This window comes from Crinia signifera, chromosome 5, assembly GCF_055691185.1.
Source record: "Crinia signifera chromosome 5, ASM5569118v1, whole genome shotgun sequence".
Classification (NCBI taxonomy): domain Eukaryota; kingdom Metazoa; phylum Chordata; class Amphibia; order Anura; family Myobatrachidae; genus Crinia; species Crinia signifera.
In genome coordinates this window covers 65,180,198-65,202,705 of record NC_139221.1, presented here as the reverse complement: position 1 = coordinate 65,202,705, position 22,508 = coordinate 65,180,198, and the positions used below count along the sequence as shown (strand labels likewise).

General features: G+C 43.8%; 1 protein-coding gene across 4 annotated transcripts in view; it reads left to right on the top strand.

The window, feature by feature from the left end:
* LOC146080281 (carbonic anhydrase 3-like) overlaps positions 1-22,508 on the top strand; it is a 77,701-nt gene that overhangs the window by 24,008 nt on the left and 31,185 nt on the right. The window contains exon 1 of one of the 4 annotated variants that reach the window (XM_083187365.1): positions 985-1,128. The exons of the other annotated variants lie outside the window; for them this stretch is intronic. Coding sequence (XP_083043491.1) covers positions 1,113-1,128 — 16 coding nt within the window. The 5' untranslated portion in view covers positions 985-1,112. Of the gene's footprint in view, positions 1-984; positions 1,129-22,508 lie in introns of those variants that run through there. 4 annotated transcript variants of the gene reach the window in all.

Here is a 22,508-nt window from a genome sequence, read left to right as displayed (position 1 = left end):
CAATGTGTGCTGTATAGTTCCAGACACTATTGATGCTTTAGTCTTGCCTGTCATCGGTGTTTCTAAGAATAGTGATGTACTGTAGTAATGCCGTCTACTGTTATGCTGGCTCCACCTATTATTGATTTGTTGCCGCCTACATGAGGCCACTTCCAGGAAATTTCCAGGGCCACTTTTAGTCCCCAATCCGCCCCTGATATATATATATATATATATATATTGTATATATTTTTTTTTCACTAGCCACTGCAGGACAAACCCCTGGGTGGAATTAGACATGCCCATAGGTGTCACTAGACACGACCATAGGTGTCACTAGGCACGCCCCTTCAATGGTGCGCGACGCTGCACCTCAATACATTTTGCTAGCATCTAAAATCTCCCTCAAACTGATTTTCAAGTGGGCAAGTATGCACCATGTAATACTGATCAGGCAACAGCGGCTACAGAGCTCAGAGAGTAGGTGTCCCATGTGCAGGATCCATGCAGTCTGCCTCCTCTCTCTTTGGTGGCACAGCTGAGCGCACTGACTCAGCCAAATCCTACTGAGCATGTGCAGGTTTCCTGGTGGTTGATGTACTGCGCATGAGCAAGTCTTTAGGTATAATACAGGGATGCAGGGTGTGCGGCATGGTTCCCTCTGTGAACTACACACCCTGCAGTCATTATACCAGTGATGGCTAACCTTGACACCCCAGCTGTTGAACTACACACCACAGCATGCCCTGCTATAGCTTTACTATTTGGCCATGCTAAAACTGATGCAGGGCATGCTGGGATGTGTAGTTTAACAACAGCTGGAGTGTCAAGGTTAGCCATCACTGCATTATACTGTAGATAAAATGGAGAAGTTGCCCATGGCAACCACAGTGTTGTCGAAGAAGGGCTGCTTCCACTGGTCAAATGTGATTTATTAAGCCTGGTGAGGTGATAACGCACCAGCCAATCAGCTCATAATAGTCATTTTACTAACCCAGCCAGTAACTTGACAGTTGGGAGCTGTTTGTCTGGTGCCACTTTATCACTTCACCAGGCTTCATGTATCTCCACCACTATTTGGGGTAGTGCTCACCCTTCTATAATTTATACGGATATTAGAAGTGACCGGGGAGATGAGACCATGTACAGGTCAGTAGCCTTGGTTATTACATAGGACACAGACCTCTGTGGTGACTTCTTATATCCACAGTAATGTACAGAACGGGATATATTATACCTTATGTTACACAACATTACATACCAGCATCTTATGGCGTTGTGGTTATCGGTACCAATAACTATACTGTATAACACTATGCGGCTGAGTCAGAGCGGCTGCATCACATTTTGCAGCTGTAAAACACACCAACTGAACCAACAGAATTGCTGGCGAATGCAAATGAGCAAAACCTGTGAGATGTGTAGGTGTGCAACAGCAGCGTGAGAGATAGGGTTGTGTCACACATCACACACACGCATGTTCTGTTATTATACAGGGTTTTATTGTACATTGGTTATACATAGATACACGGAGAGTGATATCTATAGATAGATAGATAGATAGATAGATAGATATCTAATATGTACAATATTTACAAATATACAAATATACATATATACATGAATGTGCCATCGTCCTCACTACCGACCAGCAGTAGATCTGCAGCCTGATGATAATAAAGGCCACAATAACGAATAGCACATATAAAAGTCATTAGGGTCAATGTCTAAAGACTCCGACTCCTATTCTGCATGCCCAGTGCCAGATGCCATGTCACAGCTCCCTGGGCAAGTTCTGCCTCCATCTCCACTGCCACCGAGCTCCTCAGAGGCCTCCTCAGGCTCCTCCTCTTCATCAATAGGGGAGAGGGTTGGTGTAAATCTACAAGCCTTGAGGCGTCGGTTTCTTCTGCGGCTAAACACCAGTCGGCTCATGTGGACATCCGCAACAAATTCTGCCTCCTCATAGTCCAATGAAACCCGGGTAATCGCAGGTAAGTCACTGTCACAGCATTTGCCGATACAGCAGCCCATCTTCACTGTGAACTTCTTCCTCCATCCAGTTCCAGTGAAAAAATGAGCCTCAAGCCAAAGAGCTTGCATTGTGACATTCTATGGGATGAGAAAAATAGACTTTTGCGATTTTTTTCGCAAAAACGTCCGAAATCGCATTTTTTTCCATTTTCGCATATTTAATGAGCTGCGAAAATGTGAAAAAAGTGCAATTTTTGCCAACAAGTTGGACACACTGGAAATGCGATGGCTGCTTTTCGCAGCACATCGCATCCAGATGTTTTCACATGAAAAAGTATACAAATCGCATATTTAATGGTATGCGATTTGTATAAAGTGTGTCTATAATTCACCCAAAAATCAGACCAGGTTCTGATGGGCGAATTAGCCAGAACCCTGCACAGATAACAATGTTCTGTGCAGGGTTCTGGTGTAAAAAAAAAATTAAACAGTTAAAATAAAAAAAAAAACGAGCGCGGGGTCCCCCGCCCGAGCATAACCAGCCCCGGCTCATTGAGCCGGTGCTGGTGACATAAAATCAGGGTCCCCGACAAATAGGGGTCCCCTTGATTTAATGAAACCAGCACCAGGCTCAAGGTCCGGCGCTGGTTCCCAAAATACGGGGGACAAAATGACTAGGGGTCCCCCGTATTTTAAGAACCAGCACCAGACACAACCAGCCAGCAGGGTAATGCCACAGCCGGGGGACACTTATTATATAAGGTCCCGCGGCCAAAGCATTAACCCCCTGGCTGGTCAGCATGGGCAGGGGTCCTGGGGAAGTGGGGACCCCCCCAAAGAAGGGGTCCTCCCCTCCAGGACTTACCAGCCCATGCTGAAAGTCCAGGGCTGTCTCTGATGCCCCTGGGCGGTGGGCATCGGGCTGATGGAAAGTGTAAAAAAAAGAATATAAACTATTGTTTTCTACTGTAGAACTATGAGTCCCAGCAAGCCTACCCCGCATGCTGGGACTTGGAGAACCACAAGTCCCAGCATGCGGGGCATTAAAGGGCCCGCTGGCACTTGTAGTTCTACAGTACAAAAAATAGTTAAATAAAACACACTGACACCCTGAAAAATAAAAGTTTAATACACACATAACACACACATACTGATACTTACCTACCTTGAGCCCGTAGGTCGGTCCCTGAATCTGGGCTCCGGGGCTCCAGGGCAGAAGAGTCCAGTTCCGGGGCCTTGGTCCTGGTTCCGGGGCTGGTCCGGGGTTCCGGGGCTCCTGGGCTGAAGAATCCGGGGTCCAGGATCCGAAGTAGTCCACAGGGGTACCTGAGGAAGGAAATCCTACTCACCTGGTCCCCGGCGATGACATCGGCATCCTCTCCGGCAGACGCGCTGCTCCCGGCTGCTGTGGTACCCGCTCTCGGACTAAAGAGGCGCAGAGATGTTTCATCTTCCGCGCCTTTTCTCAGAATGATTCCATTGGCCGCCTAGCGGCCAATCAGGAGCCGAGAAAGTCGGCTCCTGATTGGCCGCTAGGCGGCCAATAGAATCATCTGGAGGAGAGGCGCGGAAGATGAAAATCTCTGCGCCTCTTCAGTCCGAGAGCGGGTACCACAGCAGCCGGGAGCAGCGAGTCTGCCGGAGAGGATGCCGATGTCGTCGCCGGGGACCAGGTGAGTAGGATTTCCTTCCTCAGGTACCCCTGTGGACTACTTCGGATCCTGGACCCCGGATTCTTCAGCCCAGGAGCCCCGGAACCCCGGACCAGCCCCGGAACCAGGACCAAGGCCCCGGAACCGGACTCTTCTGCCCTGGAGCCCCGGACCAGCCCCGGAACCAAGACCAAGGCCCCGGAACCGGACTCTTTTGCCCTGGAGCCCCGGAGCCCGGACCCAGGATCCAGGGACCGACCTATGGGCTCAAGGTAGGTAAGTATCTGTATGTGTGTGTTATGTGTGTATTAAACTTTTATTTTTCAGGGTGTCAGTGTGTTTTATTGAACTACTTTTTGTACTGTAGAACTACAAGTGCCAGCGGGCCCTTTAATGCCCCGCATGCTGGGACTGTTTGAATTTGTGACAGTGGTGCAGTCCCACCTCTGCAACTGCAACTGGCAAGGATGTCAAGGAGCAGAGCATTTTGTCCCTCCTGAAATGGGTCATGTTGGGAGATATGCTCATCTCTAGCTCCGATGGATCAGCATAGCATGTGAGGGCGGCGCAGTGGAAGGCTTCCTCCCTGTGCCGCATACTCACTGTGACCCGGCGTTTCCTCCGCACCGTGTGATGTCACAATCCTTCCGTCCACCTCCTCTGCTGCAGAAGTCTCTCTCTTGGCGAAAAATCCCAGGCCAGGGGTAGGCAAAGGTTCAGGAGCTTTGTGACGGCATCCGTCCCAACTGATTTTTGTGTCAGTGTCAGACGTAGCGTACATCTATGGTCCCACACACTGCGCACATATTGTCCCAGCCTGCACACTCTACCACTACCTGGCCAGCAGCAGCAGGGCAAAGCATTGCCGTGATTCGCTGGTGGAAAGGGGGTGGGGCCTAATACGTGAAGTGACCCCTTTGGAAAAATATGCACCATCACTAGATTTTAGGTAAAATATGCAATAACCAGTGAGAATGTGCAAAATATGCAAATACTTATGCAAATATGCAAATGCTTATAATCCTGTCTCTATTCATAATCATTCAGTATCGCACTTGCCATGTGCTGCTCGGCTCCAAGCATGTGATAGCAAACCATTTCACTGATACTGAATGAGGGCCTATATGTGCAGTCCGATGATAATTGCTCCCTTGCGTGATAGTCCACCATTGCATACAATCATGAATTAGGCCCAATTTCAAGAACTTCTTTGAAACCAATTTAAGTATTTCTAATGTTTAGACCACATTGTTTCAATTACAGGAAAACACAGCCGTGATTTTGCTCAGTAGATTTTATGTCTATGAAAAAAAGGAATATTTTCAACAGGAATTAGGATCTACCAAGCTGTTTTACTGGGGGTTATGCAAATTCTTGTTTGCTAAATACTGTGAATACTTCTCACTTTCCCAAACATACCAACAACGTCAGTCACATTTTATTTTTTTATTAGCATGCAGTATATGTGCAGTATTTCATTGTTCCCCGCCATGCAGCCATCTGTCAGCACCGGATTTGCCAAGTAAAGCTTTTTCAGTAAAGCCAAAATTCCTGGCACCTGTGTCACTGGACTAAAGATGATATACGTGGACAGAGAGGAGCTAATTTTAGAATCTCACTGTACAATTGCTGTGTAAGAGTATAAAGATTGTACCAACGTCTAAACTTTTACATTACAGCCACACTTTTCATTAAGTTACTACTTTCTATTATACCTCTGCTTGGTTAAGTTCTCCGTTTTGGTATAAATGAATCATAGCAACGAGATAAGGAACATACAGTAAGTCATAATTGCCCACCCTCCTGAATTACCGGGAGACTCCTGTTTTGGTGTAGAGTCTCCCAGCTCCAATAAAAAGTGGACAAGATCCGTATTGGAGAGTTATGGAAAGTAATTGGAGCAAGACGCTCAATGGCACAATTCTGATCACCTGGAACTACCTCCCAGAGAGACTTGCTGGGCCCCGGTAACATTTTGGAGGAGTGGCTTAATTTCCAGAGGTGTGGCCACATCCCACAATTAGGCCATGCCCCCTAAATGTTTAGAGGAGTGTTGAAAAAACCCTCTAAAGTCGAGGGGGGGGGGGTGTTATTGTGCTCCCCCACTCGGCAGCAGCAGTAAACACTTACAGTATGTGCTGTGCTGACAGCAGGCTTAGCATGAGCTCTCGCGCTGCCAGTGAGATGCTCACGCTGAGCCTGCTGTCAGCACACCACACGCAGTACGTGTGTGCTGCTGCCCGGGAGGGACGGAGGGGGTCCGACCAGGGCCTCTGCCAGGTCCCTCCAACAAGCCCGGGCCTGGGTAATTGGTACCCCCCCCCCCCACACACACACACACACACACACACACACACAAAAACACACAACCCTCTCAGCGGCCCTGCTCCCTCCCCTGGAAACTGATGAGCGTGTTTCAGGGTTTTTTTTTTTTTTACTGGACAAGGAGTAAATACAAATGTATGGACCCTCCCTGTATGAAGGATCACAAATACATTTGACATAAACCAATAGCAACAGCTACTGCTCTTGGTAGATACTTTTTGCACAGCTGTCAGACAGGCTATACATTAGACACAAGTGGGATTACCTAAGTGCCCACAGTTGATGTGTGTGAAGTATGAGAGAAGCCTTAAAAGAAAGATAAACTCAAGGGTGATAAAGAATGATAAACATCCGGCCAATCAGCTCCTAACTGTCATTTATCTGTCACTTCCTAAACATGAAATTTAAGAGCTGACTGGCTGTACATGTATCACTCTATCACCCTTGCGTTTATCTCTTTTTAAGGCTTAAAACCTCATCCCCAATGTACGTAAATGAGAGACATAGATCTGGTCAGGAGTAAAGAGGTTGAGTTGGGAGATATTTTGAGATAATAGAAGAGATGTATTTTGGTGTAGTTTGGTTTATGGCTTTGTGTGTAAATAAAAGTATTTTATATATAATACAGTAAAATAAAGGTAACCAGTGAAGGGACTGACAGAGCAGTTTTGGAGACAATAAATGTCTGGCAAGGAAGATTAGTCTCACAGCTGCATTCATGATGGATTGTAGTGCTGATTCGGGAAGACTAGTAAAGAGACTATGCAATAATCAATGAGGGAGATAAAGAGAACATGGATTATACGGCCTACACACATGCCGATATTAAGGCATTTTCTAAGCGATTTTGCTTAGTTTGGCAAAGTCGCTTAGCAAATGCCCTCACATCGGTGTATGTGTGGGGGCTGTATCGGCATCCGTGCGCGTCCCCGCGCGTCTTTATCGCTGGCCGAGATTGATGGACAGTGTCCATCAATCTCGGCATCGGCAGTGTTCTCCCACTGGAGAACACTGGCGCTGTCTGCTCGCTTAGCACACAGAGCTGACAGCTCGCTCTGTGTGTGGGCTGTCAGCTCTGTGTGCTAGGCGATAGCTGCGCAGCACAGCCCGACCTAGCATAGCTAGGTAGCCCTGCACACATCGGCATGTGTGTAGGGCCCATTAGTAGTGTCTTGTGCAATTACGGTAAGGACGTATTTTGAATATATGTTTAGATGCATATGGCCTGAGTTTGAGACAGTTTGAATTTGGGGAACACAGGACAGTTCAGAGTGAAGTATGACATATAAGGTGACATTTAATAGAATACGATTTTATCGCATTTTTAGAAATCGCACCATATCGCCGCAAATTCGCACTTTTAGAACTCACATTTTTCACTTGTAATCCGCATATTTAATGAAATGCGAAATCGCGGGGAAAAATTGCGATATGGTGCGATTTGTGGCGATTTTAAGTCATGGAAATGTGCGCATTTTCAGAGTCTCTCCGGCTAGTTCGTCAGATGGGTACCAGCGGGAGTAGACGCAGAAGACCTGACGCGGGGCAGAAGACCTGAACTACGTCGGATCAAGAGGACAGAGCTTCGCCTGAGGACCTTTGTGAGTAGGATTGTCTTCCACAGGTCCCCCTATGAATTTCTTCGGATCCTGGACTCTACAGCCCTGGAGCCCCGGACCCCAGAGCACCGGACCCAGGGACCTACCTACGGGCTCAAGATAGGTAAGTATCAGTATGTGTGGGTTTTGGATGTATTAAAGTTTTATTTTTAATGGGTGTCTATTTTTAATGTGTTTAACGATTTCTCTTTTGTCCCCCGTATTTTGGGAACCAGGACCGGCCCTTGAGCCTGGTGCTGGTTTTATAAAATCCAGGGTACCCCTATTTGGTTTGCCCCGTGATTTTATGAAACCAGGACCAGCTCTTTGAGCCCGGGGCTGGTTATGCTCAGGAGGGGGGACCCCACTCCGGTTTTGTTTTCACATTTTTTATTAAATTTTTACAACAGAAACATGCACAGATCACAATGATCTGTGCATGTCTCTGACCAATTCGCACATCAGAACCTGGTCTGAAAAAAGTGCGATTTATAGACACCTCAAATGGATGCGATTTCTGTTTGCGCATCCTATTAAATATGCGTTTTGTATACTTTTCTGTGCAAAAACATCTGGATGCGATAAAAATGCTAATTTTTCCCGCATATTGAGAAAGTGCGAGTTTTCGGGGAAAAAATGCGATTTACGGGACTCTGCGCATCCTATTAAATGGACTATTTGAGGAAAAATGCGCTAGCGCCATTTTGTTTCCTAATTATCGCAAAGAAAGTCCTAACAGAACTCTCAAAACTGAAAGTGGATAAATCAATACAGACAGGATACATCCAAGGATACTAAAAGAGCTTAAAGGGGAGCTGGTAAAACCATTAACAGAATTAATCAACCAGTCACTAGCTGCTGGAGTAATCCCAGAACACTGGAAAACAGTGAATGTAGTCCCACTGCACAAAAGTGGAAGCAAGGAAGAGATAAACAATTATCGACCAGTGAGCCTTACATCAGTAGTAGGGAAATTGATGGAAACACTCTTAAAACAAAGAGTTGTAGAATATCTCAAAACCAGTAATTTACAGGATCCAAAACAGCATGGGTTTACTGAGGGAAGATCATGTCAAACAAAATATAGAATTATAGTAAACAAAGTACAGTCAAAGGAGGGAAAGGTTACAAGTGGAGTACCCCAGGGATCTGTATTTTGACCAGTGCTTTCTAATATCTTTATTGGTGATATTGCAAATGGAATAGAGGGTAAAATGTGCGTTTTTGCAGATGACACAAAGGTATGCAAAAGGGTAGACACACTAGGAGAGGTAAAACAAATGATTGATGATCTAGGTAGATTAGAGGAATGGTCACGAGTATGGCACCTACAGTTTAATGCAAAAAAATGCAAAATCATGCACTTGGGTCTCAAAAATCCAAAGACTAAATACAGTATAAATGGCACTATAATGGAAACTACTGAGAAAGAGAGGGATCTAGGTGTCACTATTTCAGGGGACTTAAAGGCAGGTAGGCAATGTAACAAAGCAATGAAGAAGGCAAGTCAGATGCTTGGTTGCATATGGAGAGGTATCAGCAGTAGAAATAAAGAAGTAATAATGCCACTGTATAGGTCATTGGTAGGACCTCATCTAGAGTATTGTGTTCAGTTCTAGAGGCCATATCTCCAGAAGGATATAAATACATTAGAGACTGTACAAAGAAGGGCAACTAAAATGGTGCATGGCCTACATCACAAAACGTACCAGGAAAGACTAAAAGATCTTAATATGTATACTTTAGAGCAGAGAAGGGAAAGGGGGGACATGATAGAAACTTTCAAATATATTAAGGGTTTTAACAAGGTACACACAGGAATAGGAGTAACTGGACACGAGGACATGGACTGAAACTAGAAGGAGGAAAATTCAGGGGAAATTTGAGGAAGAATTACTTCACAGAAAGAGTAGTAGATAAGTGGAATAGCCTCCCATCAGAGGTGGTAGAGACAAATACAGCAGAACAATTTAAACATGCTTGGGCTAGGCATATTGATATCCTTACAAAAAATAAGGATCAAATATGGTTTGAGGTAACATGTTTAAAAAAGGGACAGACTAAATGGGCCAAGTGGTTCTTATCTGTCGTCAAATTCTATGTTTTTATGTTTCAGTATTTTCAATGTCTTTTCTGAAACATCATGTAGGCTCCTAAACCCACATTGATTTGTGGCTGGATCAAAAAACCCTACTACTGCAGTTTTCCCCTTGATATTCAGCTAGAACATTATATAATATGTTACATTTAGGGGAGAATTAAGTTAGGTGCAAGTTTACAAAGGTGTTAAAACTGCACACTTTGACAGCAGATTCACACGTTTCGCCTTCATGCACGTACCTAAGATATGTACAATTCAAATACAATATTCACACAACTCTTGAGAATTTTGTCCCAAAGGTGAACTGAGAACAGAGCATGAAAAGTGCAGAGACTTTTCTAGACCTTAAAAAAAAAAACTGGACAGAACCTGCGACAAACTCATTAGCATAATTATATAGAAGACTACTTGTGGACATATGGAAAATAATGTACCACTTAAAAGTTGTTAAAAATTTTTTCAAAAGGTTAAATATTGTAAAAAGCTTATTCAATTAATTTAATTACATGCAAAAAAATATAGAAAAAAAAGTAATTTGGGGTCATTTGAGTCATCCCAAAAAATTAAAAAAGCAATTATTTTAAATTGAAACAAATACTTTAATTACACTTATTTAAATACTTTAAATAAACTGATTAAAAAAGATTTGATTATGAGGTACTTTGAGCCCGTTTTTTTTACTTAAAAAAATGGTATACAGTATAATAATTGGGCCAATTAAGTTAGTTGAAAACTTTCAAATATGGACAATTGGGCTTGAATCTGGCGCTTAAAATAAAATTGAGCTTGAACGTGGTGCTCCAAATAATCCTGCTATGGAAAGCCGTACACAGCAGGGAAAATGGCTGGAAGAAATCGCTCAGTGTGTATGCATGATTTTCAGACCAGCAATTTTAGCGCTCATTGCTGTGCATACATGCTGGGGCAAAAACACCCAGTGTGCATGCACCTTTACTGGGCCTGATCCATTTTTCGAAGTAAAGCAAAAAAAAAAAAAAAGTTACTTTGTATCTGGAACAAACCATAAGGGGGGAAATACATTTAGATTTTTTTCTGTGCAGGGTAAACATTTGCTGCTTTTGCATGTAACCCACAGACACCAAACGGCTTTATTATTACACTGAATTTAGGGGGCCATTCAGACCAACTCTCTGCGTGCCAATTTCGATCTTTTGTCCCCCGTATTTTGGGAACCAGGACCGGCCCTTGAGCCTGGTGCTGGTTTTATAAAATCCAGGGTACCCCTATTTGGTTTGCCCCGTGATTTTATGAAACCAGGACCAGCTCTTTGAGCCCGGGGCTGGTTATGCTCAGGAGGGGGGACCCCACTCCGGTTTTGTTTTCACATTTTTTATTAAATTTTTACAACAGAAACATGCACAGATCACAATGATCTGTGCATGTCTCTGACCAATTCGCACATCAGAACCTGGTCTGAAAAAAGTGCGATTTATAGACACCTCAAATGGATGCGATTTCTGTTTGCGCATCCTATTAAATATGCGTTTTGTATACTTTTCTGTGCAAAAACATCTGGATGCGATAAAAATGCTAATTTTTCCCGCATATTGAGAAAGTGCGAGTTTTCGGGGAAAAAATGCGATTTACGGGACTCTGCGCATCCTATTAAATGGACTATTTGAGGAAAAATGCGCTAGCGCCATTTTGTTTCCTAATTATCGCAAAGAAAGTCCTAACAGAACTCTCAAAACTGAAAGTGGATAAATCAATACAGACAGGATACATCCAAGGATACTAAAAGAGCTTAAAGGGGAGCTGGTAAAACCATTAACAGAATTAATCAACCAGTCACTAGCTGCTGGAGTAATCCCAGAACACTGGAAAACAGTGAATGTAGTCCCACTGCACAAAAGTGGAAGCAAGGAAGAGATAAACAATTATCGACCAGTGAGCCTTACATCAGTAGTAGGGAAATTGATGGAAACACTCTTAAAACAAAGAGTTGTAGAATATCTCAAAACCAGTAATTTACAGGATCCAAAACAGCATGGGTTTACTGAGGGAAGATCATGTCAAACAAAATATAGAATTATAGTAAACAAAGTACAGTCAAAGGAGGGAAAGGTTACAAGTGGAGTACCCCAGGGATCTGTATTTTGACCAGTGCTTTCTAATATCTTTATTGGTGATATTGCAAATGGAATAGAGGGTAAAATGTGCGTTTTTGCAGATGACACAAAGGTATGCAAAAGGGTAGACACACTAGGAGAGGTAAAACAAATGATTGATGATCTAGGTAGATTAGAGGAATGGTCACGAGTATGGCACCTACAGTTTAATGCAAAAAAATGCAAAATCATGCACTTGGGTCTCAAAAATCCAAAGACTAAATACAGTATAAATGGCACTATAATGGAAACTACTGAGAAAGAGAGGGATCTAGGTGTCACTATTTCAGGGGACTTAAAGGCAGGTAGGCAATGTAACAAAGCAATGAAGAAGGCAAGTCAGATGCTTGGTTGCATATGGAGAGGTATCAGCAGTAGAAATTAAGAAGTAATAATGCCACTGTATAGGTCATTGGTAGGACCTCATCTAGAGTATTGTGTTCAGTTCTAGAGGCCATATCTCCAGAAGGATATAAATACATTAGAGACTGTACAAAGAAGGGCAACTAAAATGGTGCATGGCCTACATCACAAAACGTACCAGGAAAGACTAAAAGATCTTAATATGTATACTTTAGAGCAGAGAAGGGAAAGGGGGGACATGATAGAAACTTTCAAATATATTAAGGGTTTTAACAAGGTACACACAGGAATAGGAGTAACTGGACACGAGGACATGGACTGAAACTAGAAGGAGGAAAATTCAGGGGAAATTTGAGGAAGAATTACTTCACAGAAAGAGTAGTAGATAAGTGGAATAGCCTCCCATCAGAGGTGGTAGAGACAAATACAGCAGAACAATTTAAACATGCTTGGGCTAGGCATATTGATATCCTTACAAAAAATAAGGATCAAATATGGTTTGAGGTAACATGTTTAAAAAAGGGACAGACTAAATGGGCCAAGTGGTTCTTATCTGTCGTCAAATTCTATGTTTTTATGTTTCAGTATTTTCAATGTCTTTTCTGAAACATCATGTAGGCTCCTAAACCCACATTGATTTGTGGCTGGATCAAAAAACCCTACTACTGCAGTTTTCCCCTTGATATTCAGCTAGAACATTATATAATATGTTACATTTAGGGGAGAATTAAGTTAGGTGCAAGTTTACAAAGGTGTTAAAACTGCACACTTTGACAGCAGATTCACACGTTTCGCCTTCATGCACGTACCTAAGATATGTACAATTCAAATACAATATTCACACAACTCTTGAGAATTTTGTCCCAAAGGTGAACTGAGAACAGAGCATGAAAAGTGCAGAGACTTTTCTAGACCTTAAAAAAAAAAACTGGACAGAACCTGTGACAAACTCATTAGCATAATTATATAGAAGACTACTTGTGGACATATGGAAAATAATGTACCACTTAAAAGTTGTTAAATTTTTTTTCAAAAGGTTAAATATTGTAAAAAGCTTATTCAATTAATTTAATTACATGCAAAAAAATATAGAAAAAAAAGTAATTTGGGGTCATTTGAGTCATCCCAAAAAATTAAAAAAGCAATTATTTTAAATTGAAACAAATACTTTAATTACACTTATTTAAATACTTTAAATAAACTGATTAAAAAAGATTTGATTATGAGGTACTTTGAGCCCGTTTTTTTTACTTAAAAAAATGGTATACAGTATAATAATTGGGCCAATTAAGTTAGTTGAAAACTTTCAAATATGGACAATTGGGCTTGAATCTGGCGCTTAAAATAAAATTGAGCTTGAACGTGGTGCTCCAAATAATCCTGCTATGGAAAGCCGTACACAGCAGGGAAAATGGCTGGAAGAAATCGCTCAGTGTGTATGCATGATTTTCAGACCAGCAATTTTAGCGCTCATTGCTGTGCATACATGCTGGGGCAAAAACACCCAGTGTGCATGCACCTTTACTGGGCCTGATCCATTTTTCGAAGTAAAGCAAAAAAAAAAAAAAAGTTACTTTGTATCTGGAACAAACCATAAGGGGGGAAATACATTTAGATTTTTTTCTGTGCAGGGTAAACATTTGCTGCTTTTGCATGTAACCCACAGACACCAAACGGCTTTATTATTACACTGAATTTAGGGGGCCATTCAGACCAACTCTCTGCGTGCCAATTTCGATCCACTGTCCAGTGGTCGGGATTTGCGAATGTGTGAATATGACCATGGGCAAACCCCGGGAGCGAAGGGCTTTGGCAGCTGACATCACATGACATCAGCGCCCGCCCCATTTTTGACCTTCTCCATCCAGGATCAAAGTAAATATAGACTTATCCAGGAACATAGAAAAAAATACTTGGATGGTGAGAGACCATCGAATGATGGCCGTATGCGAGTGGATGGGTAAGCGTACACATCTACTACCATGCTGGTGAGTGGTATTGGGTGAAGAAGGAGCGGGGGGGGGGCGCATTTATCTGCTTGCTAGTGGAAATCTAATGTAGATCATGCAAATCTAATGTGTTCTCTGCAGCATTTGATTCGATGTTCATCTCCTGCCTGAAGCCAGTGTTGATCTAACAGCAAATCGAATAGCAAATCAAATGCACATCGAAAGAAAAATTGAATAGAAAATAGTGGAAATCAAAAATGAGTAGAAAAAACTTCATAGCAGGTAGAATAGTCCATATCTAATAAAAATCGAATCGAAAACGGAATCAAACCGTGTGTGCGATTTTCATTTTGGACACATCTCAAGCAAATCTAAAGGCCCACACACACTGATTTTGTTCAGTAGAACCTCCAGTGCGCAACAATTATGTAGTCAATGGTTGTCTGGAAAAAAAAACCCATAACAGCTGCAATCCAAACCAGCAATGACATATCTGGGGGTATTACAGCAAATCTCTGTGACGTTGGCATGTCTAGTTAAGTACCAACTTGGCAGCTGTACATTAATTGTTCGAATCCCATCCCAAAACTATTCTTTACTAAGTCAATGGCTTGATCAGTTTATTCCTAGTAAAGCCATCATCGTCTGTTATATGTCACCAAACATAGTGATGTCCTTCTTTCTAGAAATCCTCCCTGTAATCGGTGCCAACATGTCTACGGCATTGCCTCACTGGACATGGGTGCATAGGCAGGATTATACCCCAAATCCCCCTGAATACCAATGCTATTGTTTAATATATCATCAATTTGTAAACAGTAGCGTTTCAACACCTACAGCAAAGCTAAAGTAAAGAAGCATAAACCAAATGATTAAAGACCAAATCCAGTATATATTGTGTTTGGAAAAGCTGAGCAGAAACAATAAAAGCTTATCATGATACTGTATATTTAGAACTAAAGTTTAAATAAGGCTAGATTGTGTATGATATTTATATACTGATGTTCTATGCAGCATCCAGCTCTACTACTGTATATTTTTAAATTACTTTTCGATGAATGATACTCTTCTGTCTGACAGATGCTCAAATGTCCTTGAGCAATTCAATTTGCGGGAAGGGGAGTTATTTGGCCACATGCAGGTAATGGATTACAGGAACGACAGTATTAAAAAATAACTATGAGATAGCATTATCTTATTTAGCATTGACTACAGCAAAAAAAGCTAATGACCATTATTAACTTTGCAATAACTTTACAATTAATATTATTATGTAACCAGAAAGTTCTGTTATGGTCTGTTATGGACTCATTAGATCCTGTGCTGCTGCCCGATTTCACCTGATTCAGGCAGATCGAGCCGAGAAATCAGGTGAAATCATCCGACGGGCTGCACATAGGGTAAATCTTCAATGGCACATCGCAGTGTATCGCATCTTATATGGTGCGGGGTGCAGTGGAGAGAATTGAAAAATCCTATTCAAAGGACTGGGTGGCCGCTGATTGGCTGAAAGAGCTCTTTCAGCCAATCAGCGGCCACCCATTCTATTAAATCAGATTTTTCAATTCTGCCAGCCCCTGCCTGCAGCTCCCCGGGCTTACATGCAATACATTACATGCGATTTATCACATGTAAATAAATGGCACAATAAGTGCCAAATCTTAGTGAGCTCTCCTGGGGAGCTCAGGGGAAATAGGGGCTGACTTGTCCTTAGGACAAGTCGACCTAATGTATCGGGACCTTAATGCGTGCTCCCGAGAATACTCCAACCCAATTTAAAATTCCTAGTTGCAGTTATGGCAGCAGAGGTTTTGCGAATTGTCAGCCATATGTGATGTGAAAGACGTGTGTAAGTGCCAAGAAAATGGCAATGGGCCTTATTCAGCTTGTTAGCAAAGCAAAAAGCACAGAACTGGGCAAAACTGCAGTTGGGGCTGATATACAGTAACATGTGCAATCATATTTTGTCTATCATTTCTCTATTGCAGCGATTCTCAAACCGTGGGTCCTGACCCCAAAGTGGGACCCAAGTTTCTCAGCATGGGGACGCGACTCCATGTTGCTGACCATCAGGCTGATGACTTTTCTAATCCTTCTATCATTTTGTGCCTCCACAATGCTGCCATGCGTGTGCTGTCTGCTGACCATACATGTGATGTGCTGACCTTCTGCAGTAACTTGCTGGGGTCCTGTCATTATTTTTATTGAGCAAAATAGTTTGAGGACCTCTGCTCTATTGTATCCTAGAAAATGATAGACCGGAATCTGATTGGTTTCTATGGGCAATATCACCTCTTTTCATTTTTAGAAGCTTTAGTAAATATACCCCTTAGATTTGGGTGGGGTGTGTTCAAACTGAAATCTAAATTGAAGTAAGAATGAAGTAGTCAGTACCCTGCACAGACAAAATCTACCCCCCCCCCCCCCCCAATTTAATTATCTCCGCATGTGTTGCATCAGCCCCATCTGCAGTGCAACGCAATTAAATGGTGGTTTGTGCATTTAGAAAATAAATGATATAAAGCAAACTTTGTTCATAAACTTTCATCAAAAAAATGAAAATGAAAAATAAAAAAAGCATGAAAAATGGCCTTTAGGTATACTTTGTAAATAAAATGAAAAAAGCAATTATTTAAAAAAATTTTTTAATTAAATGGGGTGCATAACACAATAAAAATGTACACTTTGAGATAATTTGAGGTCATATTCTATACCCCAAAAATGACTTGTAATTATTGATCTAATTATGCTAACTGAAAACTTCCTGTTTTAAATTGCAAAATATTAACAGTACAGATGGAGCCAGACTCATTCAGCTGGGGACTGGCGATAGAATCGCCAGCCTCCTCCAGCCGCCGCCATCTGCCGGAAGGGGGCTTGCGCGCACGCGACACTCGCACACCCCGTTCCAATGGAGCTCACCGCCGCCTCCCCGTTGCTCCTTGTCGCTGTCCGCCGGTCCTCGCCGCTTCCCCGCACCCTCCCCCTAACCTGCCCTTCTCCCTGAAGCGGATACGGGCAGGGTTTTCACTCCCCGCCACCGATTGACTGGGATGCACGTGCGTGTGAGACGCGCATCCCAGTCAGATGGAGCGTCTCTCCGCCAGTGATCATCAGTGGGGGCATTCTGGTGATTCCTGGCGATGAATGAGCTCCATCTGTATAAAAAATGCATAACTTGTGTATACTTTCTTTTGTTAATAAAAATTACTGTACTTGAGACATTGGGGAAGTAGCAAAGCTTGGAGAGAGATAAAGAAGAGAGAGATAAAGTAGCAACCAATCATCTCCTAACTGCATACTTGTCTATCCTCCCGGGATGGCCGGGAGGATCCTGAAAATGGAGTCCCCCTCCGGGCCCCACCGAGAATGTGGGCAAGACTCCTGCATGCTCTCCAGGGCCACCACACCCACCTTCCCCACAGCGACAAATGCCAGACTTCGTGGGTCTCCAGGGAGGTGGCGGGGCAAACGCGATGCAAACCACATCATTTTAGCTTCATCCCTCTTTATGGGCACACAAATCATGGCGTTTTGTGGGATTGGGGTGGGGCTTAGGGACATCAGTCGCCCCCCACATCCGCCCCCTGTCATTTGGGTCTCCTGGAGAGGAAAACTGAAATGTAGGCAAGTATGCCTAACTGTCACCGCCTGTGACATGGCAGGAGCTGATTGAATGCTTCGATAATCCCCCTATTGTTTTCACATCTTCCCCTTGTTGGCTTCCTGATGACTTATTCATTGACTTGTGGCTGACAGCGGGATTTTGAAAAAAAGCAGTTTAAGTAGCAGCACAGTGCTGAAGAGATATAACGTCCATACAATAATCAAGGGAGATCTGCCCAATCTCTGTCATGCATAGTAAGGAGATGGGACTGATCCTCCGGAGAGGACAGGATGATGTGTACATATAGCCACCACTGTGGGAGAGGGGTGGGAGTATGTGAAGTACAGTATATTCTCTCTTGAAGTACGAATGAACAATTCCTTTACCATGAAAACTATAGGCACAGTTACAGCCTATTGAAAACTACCGCAGCAAAATTTGCCCATCTATTTAAATAGAAAAAACTTGTGGCCATCCTCATTAGCTTGCTTTGCCCGTTAACGCGGCTAATTAAATATGCCCCAATATATTTGTAAATGTTACTTTATGTCACGTCAATGAATTAACGAGTACATTTCTTTGATGTCCCTTTAATTATATTTACATGTTTGATTGTTGAAATTGTGAGGTCTCAGTTAACATTGCTACAAGCAAATGTTATTCCGCATTGGTCACCTGGTATCCAGCCAGCCAATTGTTATTCTCTGGAAGAGGCAGTAGAATTCTGGTTCCTCTTTGATGCATTCCTTCTGGTTCCAGTTCACCCTTCATAATGAAAAGATGAACTTATAAAAGTTCTAATCATGTATGTGCTAAGCACTTATAGTATTAACTGCTTGGGTGAGACATATTCTCACATCAACTGCAGTGATTCAGTTTCTGTCGGAATCTCCACGTCCGTGTGTGAATGTGGCTGGCTCTGTAATGTATACTTGTGGTGGTCAGATTAGCTTTACATCTCGTGCTCTGTTCAAATGTGAGAAGGGATCATCATATCTTGAACATGGTCCCACAGGGCACGGGGGCTTGTTAGTCAGGATAACATTGTCATTCTCTGATCTCCACCCAGAAAATAGGGGAGGAGGATGGATAAACCCAGGTCTAGCCACAGGGGGTAGCAGGAGACTATAAATGGCATATGGGACAGTACAGGAACACAATCAGTACATGATTTAATACTTGTAACAAGGAGGCAGAAGTCAATAAAGAAGACACGTGATGGCACTAAGACATGAATGGGATTACGGCATGTGCAATGGTGAGCGCAGTATTTAATGTCATTGAGGCTTAGATTTATTTGTTTTTCTCAGTTAAGATATTGTTTCCATCACTTTACTAATACATCATCTGGAGTCGGCATGAACACAGTGTGAATTTAATATAGAAGATATGACAGTTGTTTGTTGCTGATAGTGCCTCACATTTATATTGTGGTAGTTTTTATGTGTACGCTGTTTGTATTATAGGCAGTGCTATATTTCAGCAGGAACCAGCCGGAACTCAGTTACTGAACCTCTAATTAGATGTGAAATCATCCGGAACTGGGTTCCTAAACCTGTTCTGGGACAAAATGTACTTTCCATGAGCTAAGTTTTATTTTAAAGTTACCTGTGAGTGCTTTTGTTTCTAAATATAATATATATATATATATATATATATATATATATATATATATATATATATATATATATATATATGGGATGCGGTCATTTTGTCTACTGCATTATGGTCGACAGTCATTAGGTCGAATCCATTAGGTCGACATGGTAAAAGGTCGACATGACTCTAGGTCGACATGGGAAAAGGTCGACATGATTCTAGTTCGAAAGGTCAATAGTTCGACAGGTCATTAGTTCGACAAGGTCATTAGTTCGACATTGTCTATGTCGACATTCACAAGGTCGACATGGAGTTTTTCACTGTTTTTTGAGCCAACATGTGCCGACAGGCGGTATGCAATAGACCAAATGATCCCAACCCATATATATATATATATATATATATATATATATATATATATATATATATATATATATATATATATATATATATATATATATAAAGAAGTCTATATATATATAATCTGGTGGATTCATGCGGTGTACATCTCTTCACAGAACTCCAATATTGTACGGGCCATTTTCTCATTTGAGCCCAGCATCGTTTATTGCTGGAGAAAATCAAAACCCATCGGCTCTTATTGAATAATCGTGCCATCATTCTGGCTAATTGCTGAGAAATTCACTCTGGATACTTGATACTTATTTCTGAATATTATAGTCGTTTCAATTGTTTCACTGCCCCTGATGAAGTCATGAATATGACGAAACGCGTTGGGCCTTCCATTCTGAATTGACTATACCACCAGTGTCATCGTTCCAATTGCGACTCATAATGTCACACCAGAGTTTTATTTTCATTGTTTATGTGTAAACATTACACCCTAAGAGGTGTTTTTTATGACAATTTTTACTGAGGTTGTAATAAATACCATTTTTATCAAAATTGTTGTGATATATTAGCGCCCTCTGAAACCCAACTTTCTTTTTTCATATATATATATATATATACTAGGTGATTCATCGCGCCCTACGGGCGCTCTTCACACCGTCGTAAGGGGCTGCGCCCCCTTAATTTGTGAACGTTTGTATATGAGAAATATGGTTAGAATTGTATGAAAGATGCCCTGTATTGCAACTTAGGTGTCCGCGAATCGCGGGAGGGGGGGTCGCAGAGGGTGCCGCGAATTGCAGGAGGGGGGGTCGCGGGGGGTGCCACGAATTGCAGGAGGGGGGGTTGTGGGGGGGTGGATGCTGCGAATCGCGGAAGGGGAGGGATTGCAGAGAATCGCGGGAGGGGGGTTGCGGGGTGGGTTGCCGCAAATCGCGGGAGGGGGGTTACGGGGGCGGGGGTTGCGGCGAATCATGGTAGGGGGGGTCGCGGGGGGTGTGCCGTGAATCACAGGAGGGGGGGTCACGGGGTGGGGTGCCGAGAATCGCGGGGGGGTGTGTGTGCGGTGAATCGCGGGAGTGGGGGTTGCGGGGGGGTGGGGGTGTGTGACGCGAATCGCCACAAGAAAAAATCAACACAGAAAGGTCAACACATGTAAATGTTGACATAAGTGTGGCACTTCATTGGTGTCCATGTCGACACATGAGAATGAATATGAAAACATTCAAAAAATGAAAAAAAAAACTTCAAAAACTCATGTCAACCTTTTTCATTGTCGACCATAGCCATGTCAGTGTTTTCCAAGTGCAATTTAATTCTGGAGCTGCCGCGAATCGCGGGGGGGTGCCGCGAATTGTGGGAGGGGGGGTCGCGGGGGTGGGTGCCGCGAATCGCGGGAGGGGGGGTTACGGGGCGGAGGTTGCGGCGAATCATGGGAGGGGGGGTCGCGGGGTGTGCCGTGAATCACGGGAGGGGGGGTCACGGGGTGGGGTGCCGAGAATCGCGGGGGAGGTGTGTGTGTGTGTGCCGTGAATCGCGGGAGTGGGGGTTGTGGGGGGGGGGGGTGTCGGGGGGGTGTGACGCAAATCGCCACAAGAAAAAATCAACACAGAAAGGTCAACACATGTAAATGTTGACATAAGTGTGCCACTTCATTGGTGTCCATGTTGACACATGACAATGAATATGAAAACATTCAAAAAATGAAATAAATCTTCAAAAACTCATGTCAACCTTTTTCATTGTCGACCATAGCCGTGCCAGTGTTTTGCATGTGCCATTTAATCCTGGGGCTGCCGCGAATCGCGGGGGGTGCCGCGATTTGCGGGAGGGGGGGGGGGTTGCGGGGGGTGGGTGCCGCGAATCGCGGGAGAGCGGGGTTCATGGGGGTTCCGGTGGGGGGTTGCCGCGAATTGCGGGAGGGGGGGGGGTCGCAGGGGGGTGCCGGGGTGCCGCGAATCGCCGGAGGGGGGGTTGCGGGGGGTGTGACGCGAATTGCCACAAGAAAAAAATCAACACAGAAAGGTCAACACATGTAAATGTTGACATAAGTGTGGCACTTCATTGGTGTCCATGTCGACACATGAGAATGAATATGAAAATATTCAAAAAATGACAAAAAAACTTCAAAAACTCATGTCAACCTTTTTCATTGTCGACCATAGCCATGTCAGTGTTTTCCATGTGCAATTTAATTCTGGAGCTGCCGCGAATCACGGGGGGGGGTGCCGCGAATTGCGGGAGGGGGGGGCGCGGGGGTGGGTGCCGCGAATCGCGGGAGGGTGGGGTTCACAGGGGTTCCGGTGGGGGGTTGCCGCGAATTGCGGGAGGTGGGGGGTCACGGGGGGTGCCGCGAATCGCGGGAGGGGGGGTTGCGGGGGGCTGTGACGCGAATCGCCACAAGAAAAAATCAACACAGAAAGGTCAACACATGTAAATGTTGACATAAGTGTGCCACTTCATTGGTGTCCATGTCGACATATGACAATGAATATGAAAAAATAAAAAAAAATTAAAAATAAATCTTCAAAAACTCATGTCAACCTTTTTCATTGTCGACCATAGCCATGTCAGTGTTTTGCATGTGCCATTTAATCCTGGGGCTGCTGCGAATTGCGGGGGGGGGTGCCGCGAATCGCGGGAGGGGGGTCGCAGGGGGGGTGCCGCCAATCGTGCAAGGGGGGGTCGCGGGGGGGTTCTTTTTGCCGCGAATCGCGGGAGGGAGGTCGCGGGGGGGTGTTTTTTCCGCGAATCGGGGGGGGGGTCACGGGGGAGGGTTTGCCGCGATTCGCGGGAGGGGGGGGGTCACGGGGTGGTGGTTATGCCGCGAATTGCGGGAGGGGTCGTGGGGGGGTTCTTTTTGCAGCGAATCGTGGGAGGG